Source organism: Trifolium pratense, linkage group LG4 (genome assembly GCF_020283565.1).
Source record: "Trifolium pratense cultivar HEN17-A07 linkage group LG4, ARS_RC_1.1, whole genome shotgun sequence".
Classification (NCBI taxonomy): Eukaryota; Viridiplantae; Streptophyta; class Magnoliopsida; order Fabales; family Fabaceae; genus Trifolium; species Trifolium pratense.
The window spans coordinates 41,250,037-41,272,637 of record NC_060062.1 but is presented as its reverse complement, the minus strand read 5'-3'; the positions used below and the strand labels follow the sequence as shown (position 1 = coordinate 41,272,637).

Here is a 22,601-nt window from a genome sequence, read left to right as displayed (position 1 = left end):
CTCTCAAATGTATAAATTTTTTAAAGAAATATACAATTTTTAATTCCTTCATAGTACAAACATATAGTAATTTTCTTTTAGAGGGAGAAAGGATGTGTGAAATTAATTTATGCAAAGAGAGGTTTTCTTTTAGATCTGGAGATTTTTGCTTTCCTTTTCATTCCAGTATAAATTATGAAGATGGAAATTTCATTTTTTTTAATTAACAAACCATTGCTAGATTGGATGAAATGAAGGGGAATGATTCTTCAAGAGAAATTGGAGTTCTACTTCTTATGGTGTTAACGCCAAAGAGATTGGAGTTCTACTTTGAACTAGCTTCGAATCTTCCGTCATCTACTTACGAGTTGTGGTAGTTGTCGTTGGTGCTGCGGCGGTGCTGGTCGCCGTCATGGTGGTCGATGGTGCGGGTATGCGTTGGTGTAGTTTCCGTCAGAAAAGTTGAAGTAAGTTACAGACTTACAATACCAACTACCAAGGAGGTGTATGACATGATTGTCTGTGCACAAGTATACATGTTCTCTATTTTAATTTTGACAGATCTAAACCATCAATTACATCTGACGGTAAAAAATTAATGGTCCATCAGTGAGAGATATGAGAGGGTCTCTCACCCTAGCATGAGCCTTCATTCATCTGTAAATCACGGGAATATATGAATATACATTCATTCCAACAAGAAAATATGAATATAATTTAAACAAACAATTATCTTAAGAACACATGTCAATGAATCAAAAATATAAATATTATTTTAGAATTTAAGTATTCAATTTCTTAAAAATTTAAAAGTTGTTATTTTACCACAAAGTTTTTATTTTTCATTATTTAATATGTATTTTTAGTGCATTTGTTAACAAAATTCTTTAATTTATATACACATACCACATTGTAAAACTTTTCTAATATGATTTTGTTTAAAAAAACAATGTAAAATAAGTGACACATCATAATATGATTTGAATTTAATTTATATACACTATCAGCGTAAAGTTATTTTACACATTCGTCCAATAATATACCAAAACATCATGTATTTGTGTTTAAAAACACATGATGTGTCACATTCATTAAATGATATGACAATACATTATTGGGTGCATGTGTAAAAAATATTTACACTAACAGTGTACAACATTTAAACTCATTATTTTGCCCACTATTATGTTTAAGATCTTAACAATCTTGCCTAGGAAATTATCACATCCTGCATGTTCATTTCTATTTTTTGTTCATTTTTTCTTTTTGAGTAAAAGGAAAAAGTAAAACTATAGCTTATGATATTTTTCCTTTTCCGTGACTCTTGCTATATAAGAAAGGTCAAAAAACTTATATTTTTAAGAAATTTTGTACTCGATAAAGAACAAAAAGTTGAGCCGAAAGCCAAAACTAGCTGCCCTTTATCTCTTCACGATAATAATAATATGAAAGAAACAAGCACTCTCACATTTCATTATAGTAATTATCTATTTTCCCCTTTAAACATGTTATCATTATTTTATTGGATTGGATAAATAATTAGTTTCAATTTCTTCAAAAAAAAAAAAATAGTTTACTGTCATGTCTTTAAGATATGTGAGATGTTATGAGCGTCATACTAACTAGCGCCCACGAGATATCCCGATGTACTAGTTAGAGATATAAAAATGTAAGTTTTGCATTGAAAAGAAACTTGTATTTTATAAAATTTTACTAAACAAGTTTTTTTTTTTGTGAACTAAAGTATCCTTCGCGTGCAACTAAAGAGATGAATATATCTCAACAAATTATTATCCATATGCACCGTCCGAAGATAGAACTTATGAATCAATTAGTTAAAGAATTTAAGTATTTACTACTTATGTCACGCTGTATTGATCACTAGTTACCATTTTTGTTATTATAATTCTTGAATGTATCATAATAGTCCATGGCAATGCATTTTTAAATGTCTTTTTTAACCGTAACTATAGCAACTAAATTAACTAAAAAAAATATTTAAAGGCCATAAAACATATAAAAAATCAAAATAATTAACTAAAATACATTCAAACAGCACTCATTTTATAACTGAGGAAAATAGTTGTTTATCCTTTATTTTATTTTGTCAAAACTTCAAAAGCATGTTACTTTACCATCATTCTTGAGTATAAAGTTAATAATAACCCTCATCTAAATTATTACAAGAAATGGACCCGTTGTTGGGAAATGGATGGATCTAGCCATACCCATCCATCTCATTCCAACACTCTGACCACAATGCTGGCTGTCCCATTCTGTGTATAGAACTTCGTCTTTTATTTCATACTCTTATGCTTACACGTGATTTAACATGAATTATAATAGTGCACAATCATTGAATTAAATTTGTTGAGGCGTGGGTCTTGTGAAACAACTTTGTCTATATAAGACCAAGGTCAATAAAGAGCCAGGGTGATAGAGACATTCATGAATAATGGATGGATCAAAGTTTCATTTCCAACCCTTTTTCAAAAATGAATTTACAAATTTGCCAAGAGATAGTAGAATTTCCTAACACATGAGGAGTATACTTTCAGGTCCCAATTCAATATCATCGGACCGACACAAGTTGTAGATTTTATTTTGACAAAGCAATCGTAGACTAGTTTTTTTTCTTCTTGATCTATCAAAGAGGGGTGGTTTTAGAGTTAATTTTTGACCCAAAATCACCTCTCATAATTGTTTTTCCTTTTCTTCTTTATTTAAATAAGTGATCTTCACATTGATCAAGTTTTTCTTTTGTGTTTTTTTTTTGTGATTTCGCCGTCTGAGTGCGGCGTTGTGTTGTTCGTCGTCTTGTGCGACGTTTTTGTTGTCCCGTATTATGCGGTGTTCATTTGATTTCTATTGAAAAGATCGGCTTCAGTCAATTACAGATTCAACCAATGATTGATTTTGTCTTCAACGCTGCAGATCCGGAGGCATGGATACTTCGGTGACTTTAACTTTATCATATTATTTGTTGTAGGCATTTGCCGTTGTATGCTATTAACTCGGATGCTGTGAGTTTTGTTCGCAGATTCATCCTTTACGTTTTTAGCGATGTTGATTATGCGGTTGTTTTTTATGTAATCTATCAATTTGAATGAATGAATATCATTTTGTTATTGTCAAAAAAAAAAAAACAATCGTAGATTATTTAATGGGTCATACTAAACAGTGTTTCAGAACACTTGTTAAACATACTAAAAAAGGAAAATAAAATATAAAATTAATGTTAATTCAAGTGACAAATAAAGTAAGTTGATTGATCATGTAAAAAAAAAAAAAAAAGTAAGTTGATTGATCAAATTAATGATTTCAATTACTACTAGTTAATTATTTTATTGGGTCAATTCCAATTATAGTATTTAATTAACGATAACTTGGAGATCAATTAACCCAAGGTCAACAATCATTAAAAGAGTTAATTGGCACCCAGGCCAGGGGCAGGGCATGTGAAAGTGAAGAAAGATTCCCCTACCAGCTTAAGACTCGTGAAATTGTACCCTACAAATATTATACTACTCCACTACTACTACTACTACTGTACTTCATTCTTAAACCTTGATCCTCCTCACAAAGAAAGAGGCCGCCAGAAAAGAAAAAAGAAAATTATTTTGTTTTGCTCTAGTGAAGTGAAAAATATGAAATTAAATTCTGATCCTTTTAATAATGAATTTAATTTATATGCACCGTCAGTCTAAAGTTATTTTGCACATGCGTCCAATAATATATCGACACATCATGTATGATAATTAAAAACACATGTTGTGTCACATTCATTAAATGATGTGGCAACGCGTCATTTGATGTATGTGCAAAAAAAATTTACACTGACGGTGCATAACAATTAAACTCTTTAATAATATGCTAACAACCATTATTTTGACGAAAATAATTTCATTGGTTGAAATTATTATACTTCATCCAATCCTATATATAGAAAAAAGTTTACTTTTAGATTTATTTGATTTGGGACTGGTCGCGATCCTCTCCAGCCCTAACCTAGCTCTGCCTCTATGCACGTATTGGTTTCTACTATTTAGGGGGATGTATTGGATTGAGATTTCAATGGATTTTAAAAGACTTTTTTATAATAAAAAAGTCTTGTGGTATTCAATCAAGAATTTTACAAAAGTTAAATAAATCTTATGGTATTCAATTAAGACAATCATGATTTTTTTTTTCCAGGGCAATAAAATATGTTGGTATTCAATTGAGATTTCTTATCACTTTTAAAATGTCTATATAAATACTTTTGTCATCTAACAATCTCACTCAAACCCTCAAGACTTTTCTTTTCTTCCAAAGACTTTTTTCTTCTTGCAAAACTGGAGTTCACGTTCTTTCTTTTACTACATCCTATACTTTTCAATCATCTTCTTGAATGATTATCATATACAATTCCAATTTGCAATTGTTCATCGTATACATATCTGCAAAAATAAACAAGCAAACCATATATGTTTCATCATTTCAATCATTATATATGCCACTTTGCAACAAAAAATTATTCTGCAGCGGAGCCTCTTTCCTTTATAATTCATAGTTGTTTTTATAGACTTTTTTATGATTCTGCAACGTTATAAAAATGTGGTAAGAATCATAAAAAGACCACTGTTTTCTATACAACGTTTATTTGTCTTTTTTTTTTATAATTTTTTTATTAAAATATTCATTTATTTGATATTGATGATTGTTGATGTTTTTAAGGAATGATTCATTTTCATTGATTCATTCATTATTATTTTAGAAGATATTTGTATCGAATTTATTGAGTCATTAAATTTTAAAAGTCTGTAAAGTATTTTGAAATCTCAAAAATCTGTGTTATAAAGTCTTACAAATTCTTTGTGTTAAGAATCATGATTGTAAAAAGTCTTTCAAAAAAGTCTTCTAAAATCTCATAAAATCAATACAATCTCACAAAGTCTTTTAAAATCTTCAAGATTTTTTTTAATAAAATTATCTTATGAAATCCTAATCCAATACACCCCACTTAGATTAAAAAATTCATAGATCATACTACAGTTTATTGATCAGATAATAAAAATGTACTTATACATGATGCAATGCAATTTTGTTTGTACAAATCTTTAGGACTCTAACAGAGTAATGTACTAATGTTACTGACTTCACTAGTCCTAGAAAAATTGTGCAAGCATGACCTCAAGTTTGGGGTATTTTGTAGTTCCAAGAGTGCACTCAATGTCCCCCGACTCTAAACCAGCACCACCATGTGCTGATGGCCTCACCACCATGTGCTGATGGCCTCCATATGATTTTAGTATTCCCCCCTTGCTCCAATATGATTTCAGTATTTTATAATTACTTCTGTATTATTTGTCAGTTTTATAGTATGAAATTTTATAACTTCAATTTTACCATAAATCTCTCATTTAAGGTGATTCTATAATAGTAGGTTTATTAAGATGTGTTGAACCCAAGCTGCGCGACAGAAGTCTAACCCTTGAGTTCTTCTAATCCCCGATGATGCTCTAATCCTTACAAGGCCATAGACTAACTTCTCAAAGAGAATGATTACTCCATTACACAAAAAAGGCATATGTAGGCGTAAATCCAAGAAAAAGTTACAAAGTATTCGTATTCTCGCGATACCCACAGACAGTTTAGAAACCCGCAAAGTGTATTGAAATTCAATACAGTGTCCAGAGATTAGTTCGTTAGGTTTAGATTCAAAGTCTTTAACACCTTTATTTTTACTTATTTATATATTTTACTTTTTTTTATAAAATAATTATGTATTCGGCCTTATGACCGACTAATTTATATGAAGTATGAACTAAAATTGATACAAAAAAGAATTGAACCTGAGACCTTGAGAGAAATAAACTCCGAGAGCTCAATGAAATGTAAGATTTATATTTATGGTTTTTTTTTGGGTACTCCTCCTAAGTTCTAACTACTAGTTGAGACAAAGAATGACTAGGAGGAATATTATTTAAAGTCAACTAGTTGGTTCTTGTGTTGTTTAAAGTTTCAACTTTGAATTTCAAACTTTGACTTAAAGGAATAATATTGGTATTTTTTTTATAAAAAAAATGTTAAACGGTGCCTTCGAAGTTCGAAGTACTAATTAAGAAATTTTATTTTAAATTTATGAATATAACATATTAAAAATGTAAAAAATAATTTTCTATCATTAATTTTATTTTTTTATTTTCTTTTTTGTATACTTAACTAATGTTCTGGGGATACTGTTTATGTTGACCATTTTTTATATTATTATGCATAAACATGCATGTTTGCATGTCCAACTATGACAACTATTTTTACTCCAAATATAGTCAAAGAAAATAGTCTTTAGGCTAATAATGAATTCGAACTAATTTTTTACTCCAAATTTATTGTAATTTTCTTTCCTCTCAATTTTTTTTCAACCCTTAATGTAATCGACCGGAGAAAAAAATCATCGTTTCAAAACTATTATACAGCACTCAGCACGTAGTCAAAATTATCAATGTAAAAGTGGATTCGACAGCTTTAATATTAATGATTATCGGAATAAAGGCTGAAGAAGTATGATTGCGATAAATGCAAATCAGTTCTAGGGTATAATTAGATCGAGCTCAATACTTAAATGGGCCAAATTCAAGTTGAACTTAGGTTCGGTCCAAAACATGGGAGTATTTATAAGTCCAACACAATCCAATGCAACACGCGTATACAGTACTATGGATCTTACTTACTTACTCCGGCGCTAGAAGCCGTTAGTGAGTTACCTCCTCAACTGTGGAGGCATTTGTATTTTATTGTAGGATCCGAACCCCACATTCTTGAGATTCATTCAGTCACAAGAGAAAGGAAACTGTGATTAGATGGATGAGATGCAATTGAATGGAATATGGACCCTATCAATATCATCATATCATATTGTCTGTCACAAATCACATCCAACCAAACCACATGATTATTATTAATATTATCACTGTCAAATGAACATAACAGGTGCTACATGTAGGTAGGTCCCCTCTCACTCACTCCTTTCTCTTTTCCTTGTTTTTTATACAATGAAGTTGTACCGGTACTACTATGTTGTGGTATATTCATCTTGTACTAGGCTCTCTTCTAAGGCTCTCTTTGTTAAAAAGTTAAAACTTAATTAGTTTATTGGTCTCTTAAAGATATTTTAGATTTTACAATGGTCCCTTAAAGAAAAAAAATGTCTGAATTGGTCCCTTAAAAAAATAAAAGGTCCGGATTGATCCCTAAAAGACATATATGTTTGCCATATTGGTCATTTCCGTTAAATTTTAACTCCAAATATAACAAAAAATTTCAATTGTTAAAATTTTAAAAATTAATAAGGTTTTTGGTGGACCACTTAGACTTAACGATATCTATAATTCAGTCAACTAAAACTAATGTTTTTTGTGAAAAATTGACGGAAAGGACCAATGTGAGAAACGGATGTGTCTTTAAGGGACCAATCCGGACCTTTTTTTCTTTAAGGACCATTGTGAAACCTAAAATATCTTTAAGGGACCAATAGACTAATTAAGCTAAAGTTAAAAGGAGAGTTGATAAGCTATCTTATAGCGAGCGGATGAATTTATCGTGGTTAGTTTATAAGTTAGTTTTTAACTTAGTGAATAAGTTTGTTGATTGAATTTGCAATTTTCGTAAAATTAACTGTTGATGTTGAGATTTGCGTTTGAAAATTGAAGAAAAGCAGAAAATTAGAAGTTGCAGATTTTGGCCGAGTTTCTATCCAATGCGTGAAACGCAGGGCTGCCTGCGTGGGACGCAAGGCTGTTGTATTGCCCCTGTTACTTGCGTGGATTCCTGGCGCAGCACGCAGCAGGACCTGGAGCTAGCTGCGTGGAACGCAGCATCACCCGCGTGGGATGCAAGCTGCAGTGTATATATAATGCTTGTTTCATTTCTTCAGCCGCTAGAGAGAGAAAGTAGCACGAAGTGAGAGAAGGAAAAGGGGTTTTGAAGAGGGTTCTTCACCAACATCAATTTAGGGTTTAAGAGGGATTCTCTTGGTCATTCTCTAGGGTTGGAACTCATTCTTTCATCTTGAAATCACCTATCATTGAAATCTCTTTGTCACGGAAAGAGATCGGGGAAAAGGATAGTTTAGGAAAACTCTAAATCTTGCAACTCTTTTGTATTAAATGTTTGTAATCAAGAACAAGTTTGATAGTGGATTGGAGAGTCTCTCTCCCCTAAAGTAGGTTGGTTTTAACCGAACTGGATAAACAATTTTTATGTCTCTTTATCGCTTTTACTTATTTTAACTTTTGTGTGATTATTGTTCATTCATTTCGTTTAGTTGCTTCCATTCATTAGTCTCACAAACTAAAGAAATAAAATTTGTTAAAAATATTAACAATAGAAATAAAATACGGTATTAAATACTAGGCATTAATAGTTTGGACAAAAATAAAATGAACAACAATATAGTACTAGTAGTAGTTTGTAGTTGGACCATACATGACATCTAAAGTGGTGTTTGACTCTATGTCTTTTACTTTTTACACTACTTTCTAGTCTCTGCACTTTATATAGATTTCAATTTCAAAAATACACAAAAAGGAAAGAAAAATATTTGACACTGTACAACAAATTTTTATATTTCTAAATGTTAACTATACAAATTTTAATATAATTTTATGGTTATGCTAATTAGTGTCTTTAAGACGCTAGTTAAAGAAAAAAAAATTATGTTGAAATATGCCTTTTCTAGGATTTTAATAGGTTAATTTCACAAATTTCAATATTTTATTTGGGTTCGTTAACTAGGTTAATGCTACGGTGGATCACCTTTATAAGTGGTCCATCGTGGACAAATGATCTAACGAATACGAATTTTATAAAATTTATTGTTAGGTTGAAAGTTTATATCATATAGATCATCCATAAAAAAATTTAGAAAAATTGAAAATTATTTAATGTATTTAATAAACCGTTAATTTTGATGAGTCTCAATAATACATCAAATGATTTTTAATTTTTCTATGAATGATCTATATGATATAAACTTTCAATTCAACGTGAATTTTGTAAAATTCATATTCATCAAGTGGTCCATATTAGAATTTACCTCGTTAACTAATAGAAGTATTATTTAGTATTTTTCTAAGTTTATTGTATTTTCTTAACTAGTACGGTACTTCTACATACCACAATGAATGATTCAGTTTGACTATATGCACTCTATGTTCAACTATATGCATTATTCATATATTTTGTTTTAACCCTATTTTTCTACTAATAAAATAAAATAAATATAAGCATATAAGATGTTTTTGGATTCACTTCAATAATTATTTTCAAAATATCAAATTATTATTATTATATAATTAAAGATATTAATCGTCAAAGATACATTGATATGAAATAGTTAACTGGACCACTCATTATATGACACAAGTAGTAACATACTCCCCGGTCATATTTTAAGAAAAATTTGACTTTTTAGATTCATCGTATAATTCATGTATCTATACAATAATATAGTCTAAATACATCTATTCTACGATGAATCTAAAATATTAAATGTTTCTTATATATATGACCAGAGGGAGTATTTTAATAAAATAAATGTGGAGGATAGTCTGGGCTGCTGTGCTGAAAAGACAATACAGACTAGTACATGGTGAAGTGTCAAAGGTGTTGGATTTTCGAAATAATGAAGTAGTTAACTTGTCCTTGTCAACTATCTCTCCACTTTCACACACTCACTGACACTTCCACCCTCACCATTGCCACTCACCACTCTACTTTACTATTTTTGTTGGAAATTTTTTCAACTCTTGTACTGTACACGGTAAAGCAAAATAGTAGTAGTACTTGCAAATAGTAGGAATAATTTTGTATAAAAATGTATGACCCTCGTTCCTTTTATAATATCAAGATATTTATCCATCAACAATAAAACCAAGTTATATAAATAAATTTGTAAGTAATATCCAATACTAATTTATAACTAATTTTTATTTCATTTGTATATGATTTATTCTTATTGATTAATTAGTAAATATATTTAAATTATAAATGGAAGGTTTAGAAAAAAAACCTAACTAATACTACTAAGACCATAAGTATAATTAGTTCGGCTAGTATACATTTTCATTTTCGCCTAAAAGCAAAAAATAAATAATGTGAAATAGTGGGAGATAGAGCGAATAACTTGGTTAAGCCTATAATAATTTTAATTCAAATTATTCAAACAAATATTTATTTCTCCCTGATCTTAAATATAAGAAAAAATTATTTTTTAGATTTATTGAAAATCTAATATATCTAATCTATAATCTTAGATTTTCGATAGATTTAGTCACCGCTTTACCAAAGAAAGAAACACTACTACTACTAACTGAATTAGCTGAGGCTCAGCTGTTTCAACAGTCAACTCTGTATGTATTATCCGGCTAATATCTCATCTGCACCCATTTCATCAATTCAATTTAATTCCACAGAACACATATATTGCCATTAACTGCACAACATTCATTTCTGCCAACAATAATTACCAGAATAATAATTCTTCGGATGGAAGGAACATCAATTCTATACATGTTCAATTCTGCTGTACACCACACGACACGAACGTGGCAAAACAGACTCCCTACTATATTTTTTCCCACAATTTTCACGTAGTTTTGCATCAGGACTGATTGATAAAAAATGCATGGGCGAGATCATTTTAAATAATTTAATAACAACGTCAATCTATACCGTCCGATTTATGATTAATGGCCAAGATTTAAAACTGCAAATCTTAATTTCGACTTTGGGATGGCTATGATGCATTATGCATATGGCATAATAATAACCTTAAAATTACATGACATATAAATAGAGTAAACTGTTAAATACTTACCTGAAATTTTAAAATTCGTCAAATACCCCATGAAATTTGGAAATAGGCAAATACCCCATGAAATTTTAAAAAATCAATCAAATTGCCCCCTGACACTACTAGTCAGAGTTCACGTCAAGTGGCAATTTAATTGACTTTTAAAAATTTCAGGGGGGAGTATTTGTCTATTTCCAAATTTCAGAGGGTATTTGACGAATTTTAAAATTTTGGGAGTATTTGACAATTTACTCGATATAAATACTACAAAATATTTTTGTTTCTTAAAATATAATACTGTAAAATCAAAAATAAAGTTTTAATCAGATTGTGATTGAAAACCACTACTTGGGTTGGATTTGGAATGGGTAAATCCGAATTGAAATCAACTCCATTTGTTAGAGAGATTCCAACTGTGTGGGTCCAAACCCAAAATGGTTGTATAAATTGTAACAAAGGGAGACACAAAATAATGTCTACAGATAAGATATAGTAAGATGCCATAACACAATAAGATAAGCCAATAATTTATTTAAGGGTTATACTAACTGGGGCACTGGTTAAGGAAACCAAAAAATAAAATTTTTAAATTGAAAATAACACTTTTTAAAATTTCGAGACGTTGACTGCAGAAAGTTCAATGTCATATTACTATATTTGCCTCCTTAAACGGTACCCCGGAGATACTGTTTAGCATTTTCCTTTATTTAATACTAGACATACAAACACAAACAATGTGATTGATTGTCTAGTAAATAGAAAATTGGATGAGTCTACCGTTATCAATAACAATAATATTTGCTAATTTCTTTCTCACAAATCTTTTTATTACTAGTATTTCTAAAATATATAAACACATGTAATTAAAAAAATAAGAAGTACTTACTATTTACTCTCAAGAACATAATAATATTATTATCATCATAAGATATCTATAAACTACATGTAATTAGAAACCCTTAAAAGTTGAAAAGGGGATCAAAGCAAAGAAAAATGAAAATAAAAAACTCATGTTCTATTGGTATTGATTGCATAATAAAATTAGTGAGGTAGATACTATAGTTTGAACCTTGACTAGGTTGAGATGAATCAAATCATCACATGATATTGCAGCTAGAAGTATTTTCATCACTGAAATAGTGTGTGTAAGGATCTGGAGGAGGAGGATACATGTAATTCACAGCCGGAGGCGGCCTTGCATAGATCATCGGCTGCTGAAATCTCTGATCATTTCCTCCGACCATTGCAGTTCGTTGTTGGTTCATCATTGCAGCAGCCATTAATTGTTGCTGTTGTTGTTGGTAAGGATTTCCCGGCATCATTTCCGGACCCGGACCACCACCGGCTTGAAAGTATCCGCCGGCAGGTAAGCCTTGAACGGCAGGGATCATGTTACCACCCATTTGGATCATTGGCATACTCATAGGTCCCATATTATTGCCTCCACCACCCATTTCAGGGTGAGGACGGCCACCACCGCCGGCAGCCATCATTTTTTGAAATTCATTGTTCATAGCTTGAACATTACCACTGCCACCACCACCACCACCAATTGGTATTGAAATACCTTTTTTACCCCCATTGTTGTTCTGATTATGATTATTACTATTGTTATTCCCACCATTCTTGTTTCCTCCACCACCACCATTTTTAGCCTCAGGCATGCCACCATTATTTTTGTTACCTCCACCGCCGCCGCCGCCATCTTTCTTTCCTCCATTTCCATTACCACCAACCATACCCTGAATTTGAACCGGCACAGGTCCACCACCACCACCACCAGGTTTCTTCCCGTTTCCACCACCACCACCACCAGGATTGAAATTGGCACCCTTCATGGCATTCATAAGCTGTTGATGATTCCCATTCAACATCATGTGAGCACCATTCCCCATAGGCATAGACGGTTTCATCTTATTAGGCGGTAAACCAACCATTTCATCATCAAACTCATCATCAAAATCTTCATCATCATCATCTTCGTCGTCATAATCATCTAATTCATCGTCAGTAAAATCATCGTCATCATCTTCAGGCACATCAAATTTAACAGCTTTAGGCATTTGCTGGTTTGGGTTCTGATTAGGTGGCATCTTCATTCCCTTGAATTGAGGTAGATCTTGAAACCCTTTCATCTGTTGAAGTTGTTGTAGCTGTTGTTGAAGCTGGAGTTGTTGCTGCTGCTGTGGATTTAGTCCTTGTGGAACACCACCTTTGGGTTGGTTATTGTTTCCACCACCACCACCACCACCCTTCTGGTTCTGCTGATTTTGATTCTGTCCTTTGTTGTTGTTGTTTCCTCCACTAGTTTTTCCCTTGTCAATTTGCTGCATGTTCTTCAACTGGTTAACAAGGTTGTTCTGATTGTTATTATTATTATTATTATTGTTGTTGTTGTTTGGTTTAGGTACAGTCCATAACTCAGCATGTTTCCCTGATTTTGCAAGCTTCTTGATGAGAATGTTTGGGTCCACATTTCCTGAAACTGTAACCTTCCCTTGTTCTGCATCTATCTCAATTGTAAACACCCCTGCCATTCATTAATCAACAAAAACAACATATTCAATTCTAGGTCTATAAAATTAAGGTTTTGTTTTGTTTTGTTTTGTTTTGTTTTGTTTTACTTAGGATAATAATAATTGAAACTATATAAAAATAAATAAATCATAATAGTGCTGCATACCATCAATTTTCTGCAAGATTTTCTTTACTTTTTGTTTGCATCCATCACAGTGTATGTTTACTTTAAGAACAGATTTCTGAATACAAAAGCAAAATAAAAATAAAATGAGATAAAACAAAACAAAACAAAATAAAACACAAAAGTAAACAGACATTGAGAATGTGATGGGAGTACCTGTATCTTCAAAAATTCTTCTTTACTCATTTTTTATACACAACCACCAACTAACACAAGAAAAGTATGTAACTTGTGATAAACAAAGATCTGGGCAACTGAGATTATAGATCTGAGAAAACAGAGAAGAAATGAGGAAAAAAAAAATGTAGTTTCTTGTTTGGTAGACTTCTTTTTTTTTCTTTTTTTTTTTTACTTTTTTAGAATGAAATTACAAGTAAAAGAAATGGTTCTAAAGTCTCAAAGCAGAGACGGGAAACAAAACTAGAAAGGTTCAGAGAGAGAATGGTGAGTAGTAGTCATTGTTGAGAAAAATGGGGGTAAGCAAAGTAACGGTGTTCCAAGAGTTCATCTTTGTTTTGGTGCAATTATTTATTTAAGTACTGGATTTTGCAATTATTCACATACACATTCATATATCTTAACTCAACTTTAAAACTAAGATTTAATTGATATGCATCGGTGTAAAATAATTTTACACTGTCAACTAATACCAACCATGTTTCCGTCATATCACCCCATTTTCTTGGTATGACATGGTAAGATAATGGTGGTTTATTAGACGATTGTGTAAAACTATTTTACACTGTCAGTGCATATCAATTAAACTCTTAAAAATATCAAAATTATTAAGTATGACGCGTCATTAAATTTTATTTTTGAAGAAGATTTCAAATATTAATAGTATAACCCGTTGTCAAATTAGTTCTCGAAAGTATTGATAAATTGGACGATTCAGATTAATGGTATTCAATAAAAATTCATCAACCGTTAATTTTGATAAATCTTAATAACATATCAATAAAGTTTTAATTCGACAATGAATTTTATAAAATTCGTATTCGTTATAATAATATTCGTGACTTATGTAACGTAGAAAACTTGATGAAATATTTGACCATAGACTTGATGTCCTAACCATTGGACGAAAGGGACCAAAAAGTCATTCTTCATATACCTCAGCCCCGAGACATAAATGGTTTGTTTTATTTCTATATGCAATTCAAGATTTCGTTTGTGTTCTGGCGATTTCTGATGTGAATTCGACAGGTCGTCCCCTCTTCCTACGGACCATATATATACACAAAACATAGGTGAAGGCTAACATGAAAGAGCTGATGAAGTGGTGTGCATTGTGCACCACGGTGCACCACTTATCAATAACTTTATAACGAATACAAATTTTACCGAATTCACCGTTATATTGAAAATTTATATCACATATATCATTCAAGTATTACTTAATAGATTTAGATTTCATGTATATATGCCTATTTGGTGCAAATACTAATTTATAACTTATGAATCTGATTAGTAAGATCGAATTTTAAACTTATAATTCACATGACAAAAAAAAATATAATATCTAAATAAAAGCTTTATATAAGAATCATAGTGAAGAATTATGTTGTGTATGTGATGTACTCACTCAAGGAATGATGATATCATATCAGATTCAACAGTCAACCCATGTGAATATCCTAAATATTCTACACTACACCACCTAGCTACTATATCCAATTTGTACTATGATTTATTCAAGAGGTTGAAATTTAGATGTAAAGTTAAGTTACTTAGTGGGAACAGTAACCATAATTATTAAATAAGATGTAAGATTAGTACTAGTACTAGTGTAAAATAAATTCACTCCTGACAGAAGAATTTGGTGTTTATCACAATTGTAGTGACGGTGATGATGTATATGGCCCACCATTAAACCCCACTAGTCACAAGAGCATATAAAATAAAATAGGGTCATGCTAAACGGTGCCCCCGAGGCACTAGTTAAGCATGCCAAAAAAAGAAACAATTGACAAAGTTAATGATGAGAGAGAATTACTTTTTACATATTTAAATTATTGAATGCACAATTTACGAGATAAATTTTCCATTTTAATATCCTTAACCAGTGCCCAGCATTTTCCAATAAAATATCACTGTTTAATTAATTAGGCCGATTGATATATATAGCTGGGGTCCATGCGCAACTTCATCAGTGTGCACCCCACCACGCACACATCCATGATTTCCTCAAATTGAAACAAAGACTAGTACAATTATTTAATTATAAAAATCCAAAACTTATGCATACCATTCTTTAATTAATTACTACCACGTTACTTTGCGTGCCTCAACAAATCATAAACAAAAATAGCATAGTTCATATCGTATATCGTTCGTTGGTTTAGTGTTGATTGATGCTGAAATAAGTAGAAAATATTACAGTTCGATCACCTGTAATTACGATTGAAAGGAAGTTGAAATCACTTAATACTAAAATTACTAATAGTGAAAAAAAAAAAATAGCATAGCCATAGGTACTAAGAAATACTCATTCCCTAAGTAAATTTTTTTTTTAGTTTATTGTATAGTTAATGTATTTGATTATATTATAGACAAAAAATATATTAATTATGTAATGAATATATAGGAAAGAATAGATCATATACACTGTATTTCATAAATGTGAGTTCAACTCTCACAAAAACATGAAACCACTGTTGTGGATGATAAAAAAGTATCTCATTATCAACATTATTTGAGGTCTATACCTAAATTTTTGTGGAATACAAAAAATTAAATTAGATAATCTTCTGTATTTATGCTCAATATTTTCTTTGTTTTTTTCTTTTTTTTTTTAATTTATCCCTCGATAATTTAGGGGTATTGACGCATCTGCAGAAAATATTGCAGGTTAAATAAAAGTTTGGTGTAAGTTAATTATGGGTATCACATACAACTTTTATGTGACTTATTTTTATTGATTGTTGGACTAATACACCAAATTATAGAAACAACTCCTTTGACTTTAGAAGACTTATGACCCAATAACTAAATATACTACACTAAAAAGCTTGAAAACATTTAAGAAAAAAAAAAAGAACCAACCCAGGTGATTTGGGTGTACAGCTAAAGATTTGGTTCAGTTACGTAAGTATTACATTTACCACTACTGAATTAGTTGAGCCTCAGCTGGTTCAACAGTGAGTGAACTGTTACTATGCAGCTAATATCATATCCGCACCATTATCATCAACAATTCAATTCTATTCTACACACATATTGCTATATATATTAACTGTACATCAATAATTCTTCGGATGAAACATCAATTCTACACATTATGATCAATTACAATGTCAACCACACAATTATAGGATAGTTATGAAGATGCATATGCCATAATAACCTTAAAATTAGAAAACGACATATAAATACCACTGATTAATACTAGATTGTGATTGAAAACCACTGTTTGGGTTGGATTTGGGATAGTAGATCCAAATTAAAATCAACTTCATTTGTTAAAGAGAAATAGAGAGATTCCAACTGGGTGGGTCCAAACCCAAAATAACAAAGGGAGACACAAAATAATGTATACAGATAAGATATAGTAAGATGCCATAACACAATAAGATAAGCCAATAATTTAATACTAGACACCCAAACACAAACAATGTGATTGATTGTTTAGTAAATAGACAATTGGATGAGTTTATCAAATGAGCAAACAGAATTGGGAATTTTGTTCATTCCATTCTCAATAACAAGAATATTGCTAACTTTTTTCTGAAATATTTTTATTACTATTTCCAAAATATAAACACATAATATATAAAAAAAAAAATAAGAAGTACTTACTACTTACTCTCAAAGAACATAATAATAATAATAATAGTAATATTATTATAAGATATCTATAAACTACAGGTAATTAGAAACCCCTAAGTTGAAAAGGGGATCAAAGCAAAGAAAAATGAAAATAAAAAACTCATGTTCCATTGGTATTGATTGCATAATAAAATTAGAGTAGGGTAAATACTATAGTTTGAACCTTCACTTGGTTGAGATGAATTAGATCATCACATGATATTGCAACTGGAAGTATTTTCATCACTGAAATAGTGTGTGTAAGGATCTGGAGGAGGAGGATAAGCGTAAGGAGGAGGATACATGTAATTCACTGCTGGAGGTGGCCTTGCATACATCATTGGTTGCTGAAATCTCTGATCATTTCCTCCCCCCATCGCAGCCCGTTGTTGGTTCATTGCAGCAGCCATTAACTGTTGTTGTTGCTGCTGCTGCTGATGTTGCTGTTGTTGTTGTTGGTAAGGATTTCCTGGCATCATTTCTGGACCCATACCACCACCACCACCACCACCTTGAAAGTATCCACCGCCTCCTGCCGGTAAGCCTTGAACAGCTGGCATGTTGCCACCCATTTGGTTCATTGGCATACTCATCTGTCCCATATTATTGCCTCCACCACCCATTGCAGGGTGAGGACGACCACCACCACCGCCACCGGCAGCCATCATTTTTTGAAATTCACTGTTCATAGCTTGAACATTACCACCTCCACCGCCGCCACCATTTGGTACTGAAATACCTTTTTTACCCCCATTGTTGTTCTGATTGTTATTCCCACCATTCTTGTTTCCTCCACCACCACCGCCCCCGTTTTTAGCCTCTGGCATGCCACCGTTATTTTTGTTACCACCGCCGCCGCCTTCTTTCTTTCCTCCGTTTCCATTACCACCACCCATACCCTGAATTTGAACCGGCACAGGTCCACCACCACCACCACCACCAGGTTTCTTCCCGTTTCCACCACCACCGCCATTGAAATTAGCACCCTTCATGGCATTCATAAGCTGTGGGTGATTCCCATTCAACATCATGTGAGCACCATTCCCCATAGGCATAGAGGGTTTCATCTTATTAGGTGGTAAATCAGCCATTTCATCATCAAACTCATCATCGTCATCAAAATCTTCATCATCTTCGTCATAATCATCATCTAATTCATCGTCAGTAAAATCATCGTCATCATCTTCAGGCACATCAAATTTAACAGCTTTAGGCATTTGCTGGTTTGGGTTCTGATTAGGTGGCATCTTCATTCCCTTGAATTGAGGTAGATCTTGAAACCCTTTCATCTGTTGGAGTTGTTGTAGCTGTTGCTGAAGTTGGAGTTGCTGTTGCTGCTGTGGATTTAGTCCTTGTGGAACACCACCTTTGGGTTGGTTATTGTTTCCACCACCACCACCACCACCACCACCCTTCTGGTTCTGCTGATTTTGATTCTGTCCTTTGTTGTTGTTTCCTCCTCCTCCACCTCCACCACCACCACCTTTTGGTTTCTCAATTTGCATGTTCTTCAGCTGATTAACAAGGTTGTTGTTATTATTATTCTGATTATTGTTGTTTGGTTTAGGTACACTCCATAGCTCTGCGTGTTTCCCTGATTTTGCAAGCTTCTTGATGAGAATGTTTGGGTCCACATTTCCTGAAACTGTAACCTTCCCTTGTTCTGCATCTATCTCAGTTGTAAACACCCCTGCCATTCATTAATCAACACAAAAAACATATGCAATTTAGGTCAGTAAAATTAAGGTTTGGTTTTGTTTTACTTAGGACAATAATAATAATAATTGAAAGCATAGAAAAATAAGAAAAAATGTAAATAATAAATCATAATAATAGATGCTGCATACCATCAATTTTCTGCAAGATTTTCTTTACTTTCTGTTTACATCCATCACAGTGTATGTTCACTTTAAGAACAGATTTCTGAAAACAAAAGCAAAATAAAAATCAAATGAAACAAAACAAAATAAAACACAAAACATGGAGAATGTGATAGGAGTACCTGTATCTTCAAAAATTCTTCTTTACTCATTTTTTTATACACAACAACCAACCAACAGGAGAAAAGTTTGTAACTTGTGATAAATAAAGATCTGGGCAACAGAGATTATAGATCTGAGAAAACAGAGAACAAATGAGGTAAAAAAAATGTAGTTTCTTGTTTGGTAGATTTTTTTAATTTATTTGAAAAAGAAATTAGAAGCAAAAGAAATAGTTCTGAAGTCTCTGAGATAGCAGAGACAGGAAACCTAACAAGCAAGGTTGAGGAGAGAGAGAATGATGAGTAGTCATTGCATGTTGAGAGAAAAGCTATGAAATGGGGTAACGGTGTTCCAAGAGTTTCATCTTTGTTTGGTGCCTTTATTTATTGCTGTATTTGCTACTAGAACAAGTGATTTCATCAGATAATTTTTTTTTGACAGTAACTTCTTTTTCTCTTCATAATTTAACCGTGGCCATGTGGGTTGTTTGGCTTGGCTAAGAATCCATGTTAATTTAACCCTTACTCTTTTCTTTTTTTTGTCTTGGCTTGACTTGAAGAATGTGAGGTGGGAATGCTAAAAAATGATGATAAATCACAATGATACAAGACTGGAGAGATAATGTGTGATAAATTTCTAGTACTATCATATCTGATGTGAGATTTGTTTTTCTTTTTAAAGTTCTAGTAATTATTATCATCAGTAAATTCAGTAAAGTAAGCATCAAGTATTTGACCCAAATGTTTTATGATTCCAAATTTTTAAATTGAAATCCAATTTTTGGAATTTTATGTAGCTAAATTTGAGGGAAGTGGACTTAAAATGTGATGCAGTCGGTGCATCACAGCGTACATCAGGGTTATCTGATTAAAATCAAACGGTTCAGATTTAATGCGGTTAAAATATAAAAAAATATGATCTTTAAATATAAGACGTCTAATCTCAATGAAACGGTTCTGATTTCAGTGACTGCATGTGGAGTTATGGGTGCTGATTGCACCAAATTCAGGTCCAAATTTGAGAGATTAATTAATATTTACGGATTTAGATTCTTTACCGTTAATCTTTTCCGGCTGTTCTGTACTAATTACAACTATTGGACTTTTGTTACTGTTTCTCTCTCTTCAAATCACTTTATTTTTTTTACAATCTTTGTCATTAAATTAAGACAGAAGAGATGACAGAACTATATCAATTGTTAGTTGATTTAGTGGTAATTAACATTGAACTTAGTAGAAAGAAATATGATTCGATTCCCTAAAGTGGGTTGGAACCACTTAATGTTAGAACTGATCCCAAACTGATTAAACTGATTGTAAAAAAAAAACACAAAGTCAAAAAGAAAAAGAATGAAGTGTACTTTGAGTTTCTTCAAGCACAAATTTGGAGTAACACAATTTTATTGATGACATTTATTGAGGGAGTGGCTGACTTGTAAATTTCTTTTTTTAGAACTGCTTTTTGGTACATTGACATCAGTTCTCTCTGAGAGTTGAATTTACAAGAAATTTAGCTGCATCTATCTATCTACTCCAAAATTTCTCATTTTTTGAGATCTTCCCTTTCTGCCATTTTTTATCTTCTATTAAATGAGGTAAACATATGGTCCCCAATTTAATACTTCCTCCGGTCCTTATTATAAGAAACACTTTGACAAAATCACACAGATCAAGGAAGGTAAATTTTCTCATTAATAATTCTAACATTTTATGTTATATTCCAAAACTAACCTTTGACTAGCATGGGAAATAGACTTCTCTAATTAATGCACTAGCATTATAATGAATTATTTGATTGTATTTAATAAGAGTACAAATGGAATTGTGTCAAAGTGTTTCTTATAAAAAAGACCAAATAAAAATTCTAAAGTGTTTCTTATAAAAAGGACCGGATGGAGTAATTAGATTGAATTTTCCTTCTTTATTCAAAAAGAAAAATAATTTTTATTATAGAAAAAGATAATAAATTTTAATAAAATGACAACAGATATTTATTGAGTTTACTAGTAGATGGATCATATATTTATTGTCGGTGTTCAATTACCTAACTACAGGTCTTCTATTTTTGGAAAACACAAGAAATGCATTACTGAACATGAGAAGGAAGAGCTACCTCATCTTATTCTTATCTGAAATATCTTATGCATCACCCATTTTTTCTTTTCACACCCCTGCTTTGGTGGATAAGCCAAACATAACATATTACCTATTGTGGCGAGAGTTGGGGATCTCTATTTTTCACCCTATTTTTCAACTTCATTACCATAATTTTGAATAATTTTTAAATATATATTACTAAATAGTTGGACTCACTGAATCTTGCATTATAACATTTATATTCTTAAAACATTAGTAATAGTAAAAATAAAGATGATAAAAAATAGAGAGGATTTTGATTCACATATGAACATGATGTCTCATAGGTCTCTAGATATAGTTTTTAAGAGAATTTATTTTGCCATTCAAAAAGGGTTAGCGGCGTAGTTTATTGCCCGTTTACCTTTCATTCAAGTGTAATTATTCTACCAACAATAAATTTGTCAAAGTAATAAAAATCTTAAATCTCTTCTACCATAAAATAAAATAAAATCTTAAATCTCTTAAACAAGTGATCAGAAGTTTGATCAGAATAACTTTTGCATCTCTTATCTTGAATCCCTTATTTGAATTTTAATCTTGTCCAATAAAATTTGATCTATTGTTTTCTAAATTCTAATGTGACAAGCTAATGTAATCGATCATAGGTTAGCAAATGTAATGTCACTCTTAAGTCTTAACTAGTTTTCAATATTTTTTTTTTGTATGCAGTTTTCAAATTTACATTGATATATATCCACTTATATTCGTACTATTATTAATTAATAATGAAATGATACGAACATTTTATCGTAACAAAAAAAACGAAAGGAAAGTGGTCAATTAATTTCACGAGTAAGCTTGTTTAAAGATTTATTTGATATATGAATTTGTCATTATATTAAGGTAAAAAATTAAATATTTGAATTAAATATTTGTCATTAACTGAATTAAATATTTAAAAATTTATTATATAATATTGTTAAAATATAAGTGGAATTATTGTTTTTTTTCTTGTAAATTTATTTATTCAATTTTTTATGTTCTAGTGATAAATAATGGTCCCGTGTATATTTTTAATAAAAATAATAAATTTTATTAGAAATATTTAGGGTAATCTAATAAGTTTGATACTACTAAACTTTATTTAGTGGTTGGTATTGCTTATGTTTCTTTTCTTTTTATGATGAAAAAATATTGTTTATGTTCTTTTTTTATAAAGT

At 31.3% G+C, this 22,601-nt stretch overlaps 2 protein-coding genes across 2 annotated transcripts; both read right to left on the bottom strand.

Moving 5' to 3' along the window:
- Nucleotides 1-11,676: 11,676 nt before the first annotated feature.
- Nucleotides 11,677-14,093, bottom strand: LOC123919621 (heavy metal-associated isoprenylated plant protein 33-like). Its single transcript, XM_045971582.1, has 3 exons — nucleotides 13,671-14,093; nucleotides 13,497-13,572; nucleotides 11,677-13,343 (listed from the first exon to the last, which is right to left on the bottom strand). The coding sequence occupies exons 1-3, from the start codon at nucleotides 13,698-13,700 to the stop codon at nucleotides 11,911-11,913; spliced, it is 1,539 nt and encodes a 512-aa protein (XP_045827538.1). The 5' UTR covers nucleotides 13,701-14,093; the 3' UTR covers nucleotides 11,677-11,910.
- A 3,241-nt stretch (nucleotides 14,094-17,334) lies between these two features.
- Nucleotides 17,335-19,910, bottom strand: LOC123919620 (heavy metal-associated isoprenylated plant protein 32-like). The gene is made up of 3 exons (XM_045971581.1): nucleotides 19,324-19,910; nucleotides 19,169-19,244; nucleotides 17,335-19,011 (listed from the first exon to the last, which is right to left on the bottom strand). The coding sequence occupies exons 1-3, from the start codon at nucleotides 19,351-19,353 to the stop codon at nucleotides 17,534-17,536; spliced, it is 1,584 nt and encodes a 527-aa protein (XP_045827537.1). The 5' UTR covers nucleotides 19,354-19,910; the 3' UTR covers nucleotides 17,335-17,533.
- Between the last annotated feature and the right edge of the window lie 2,691 nt (nucleotides 19,911-22,601).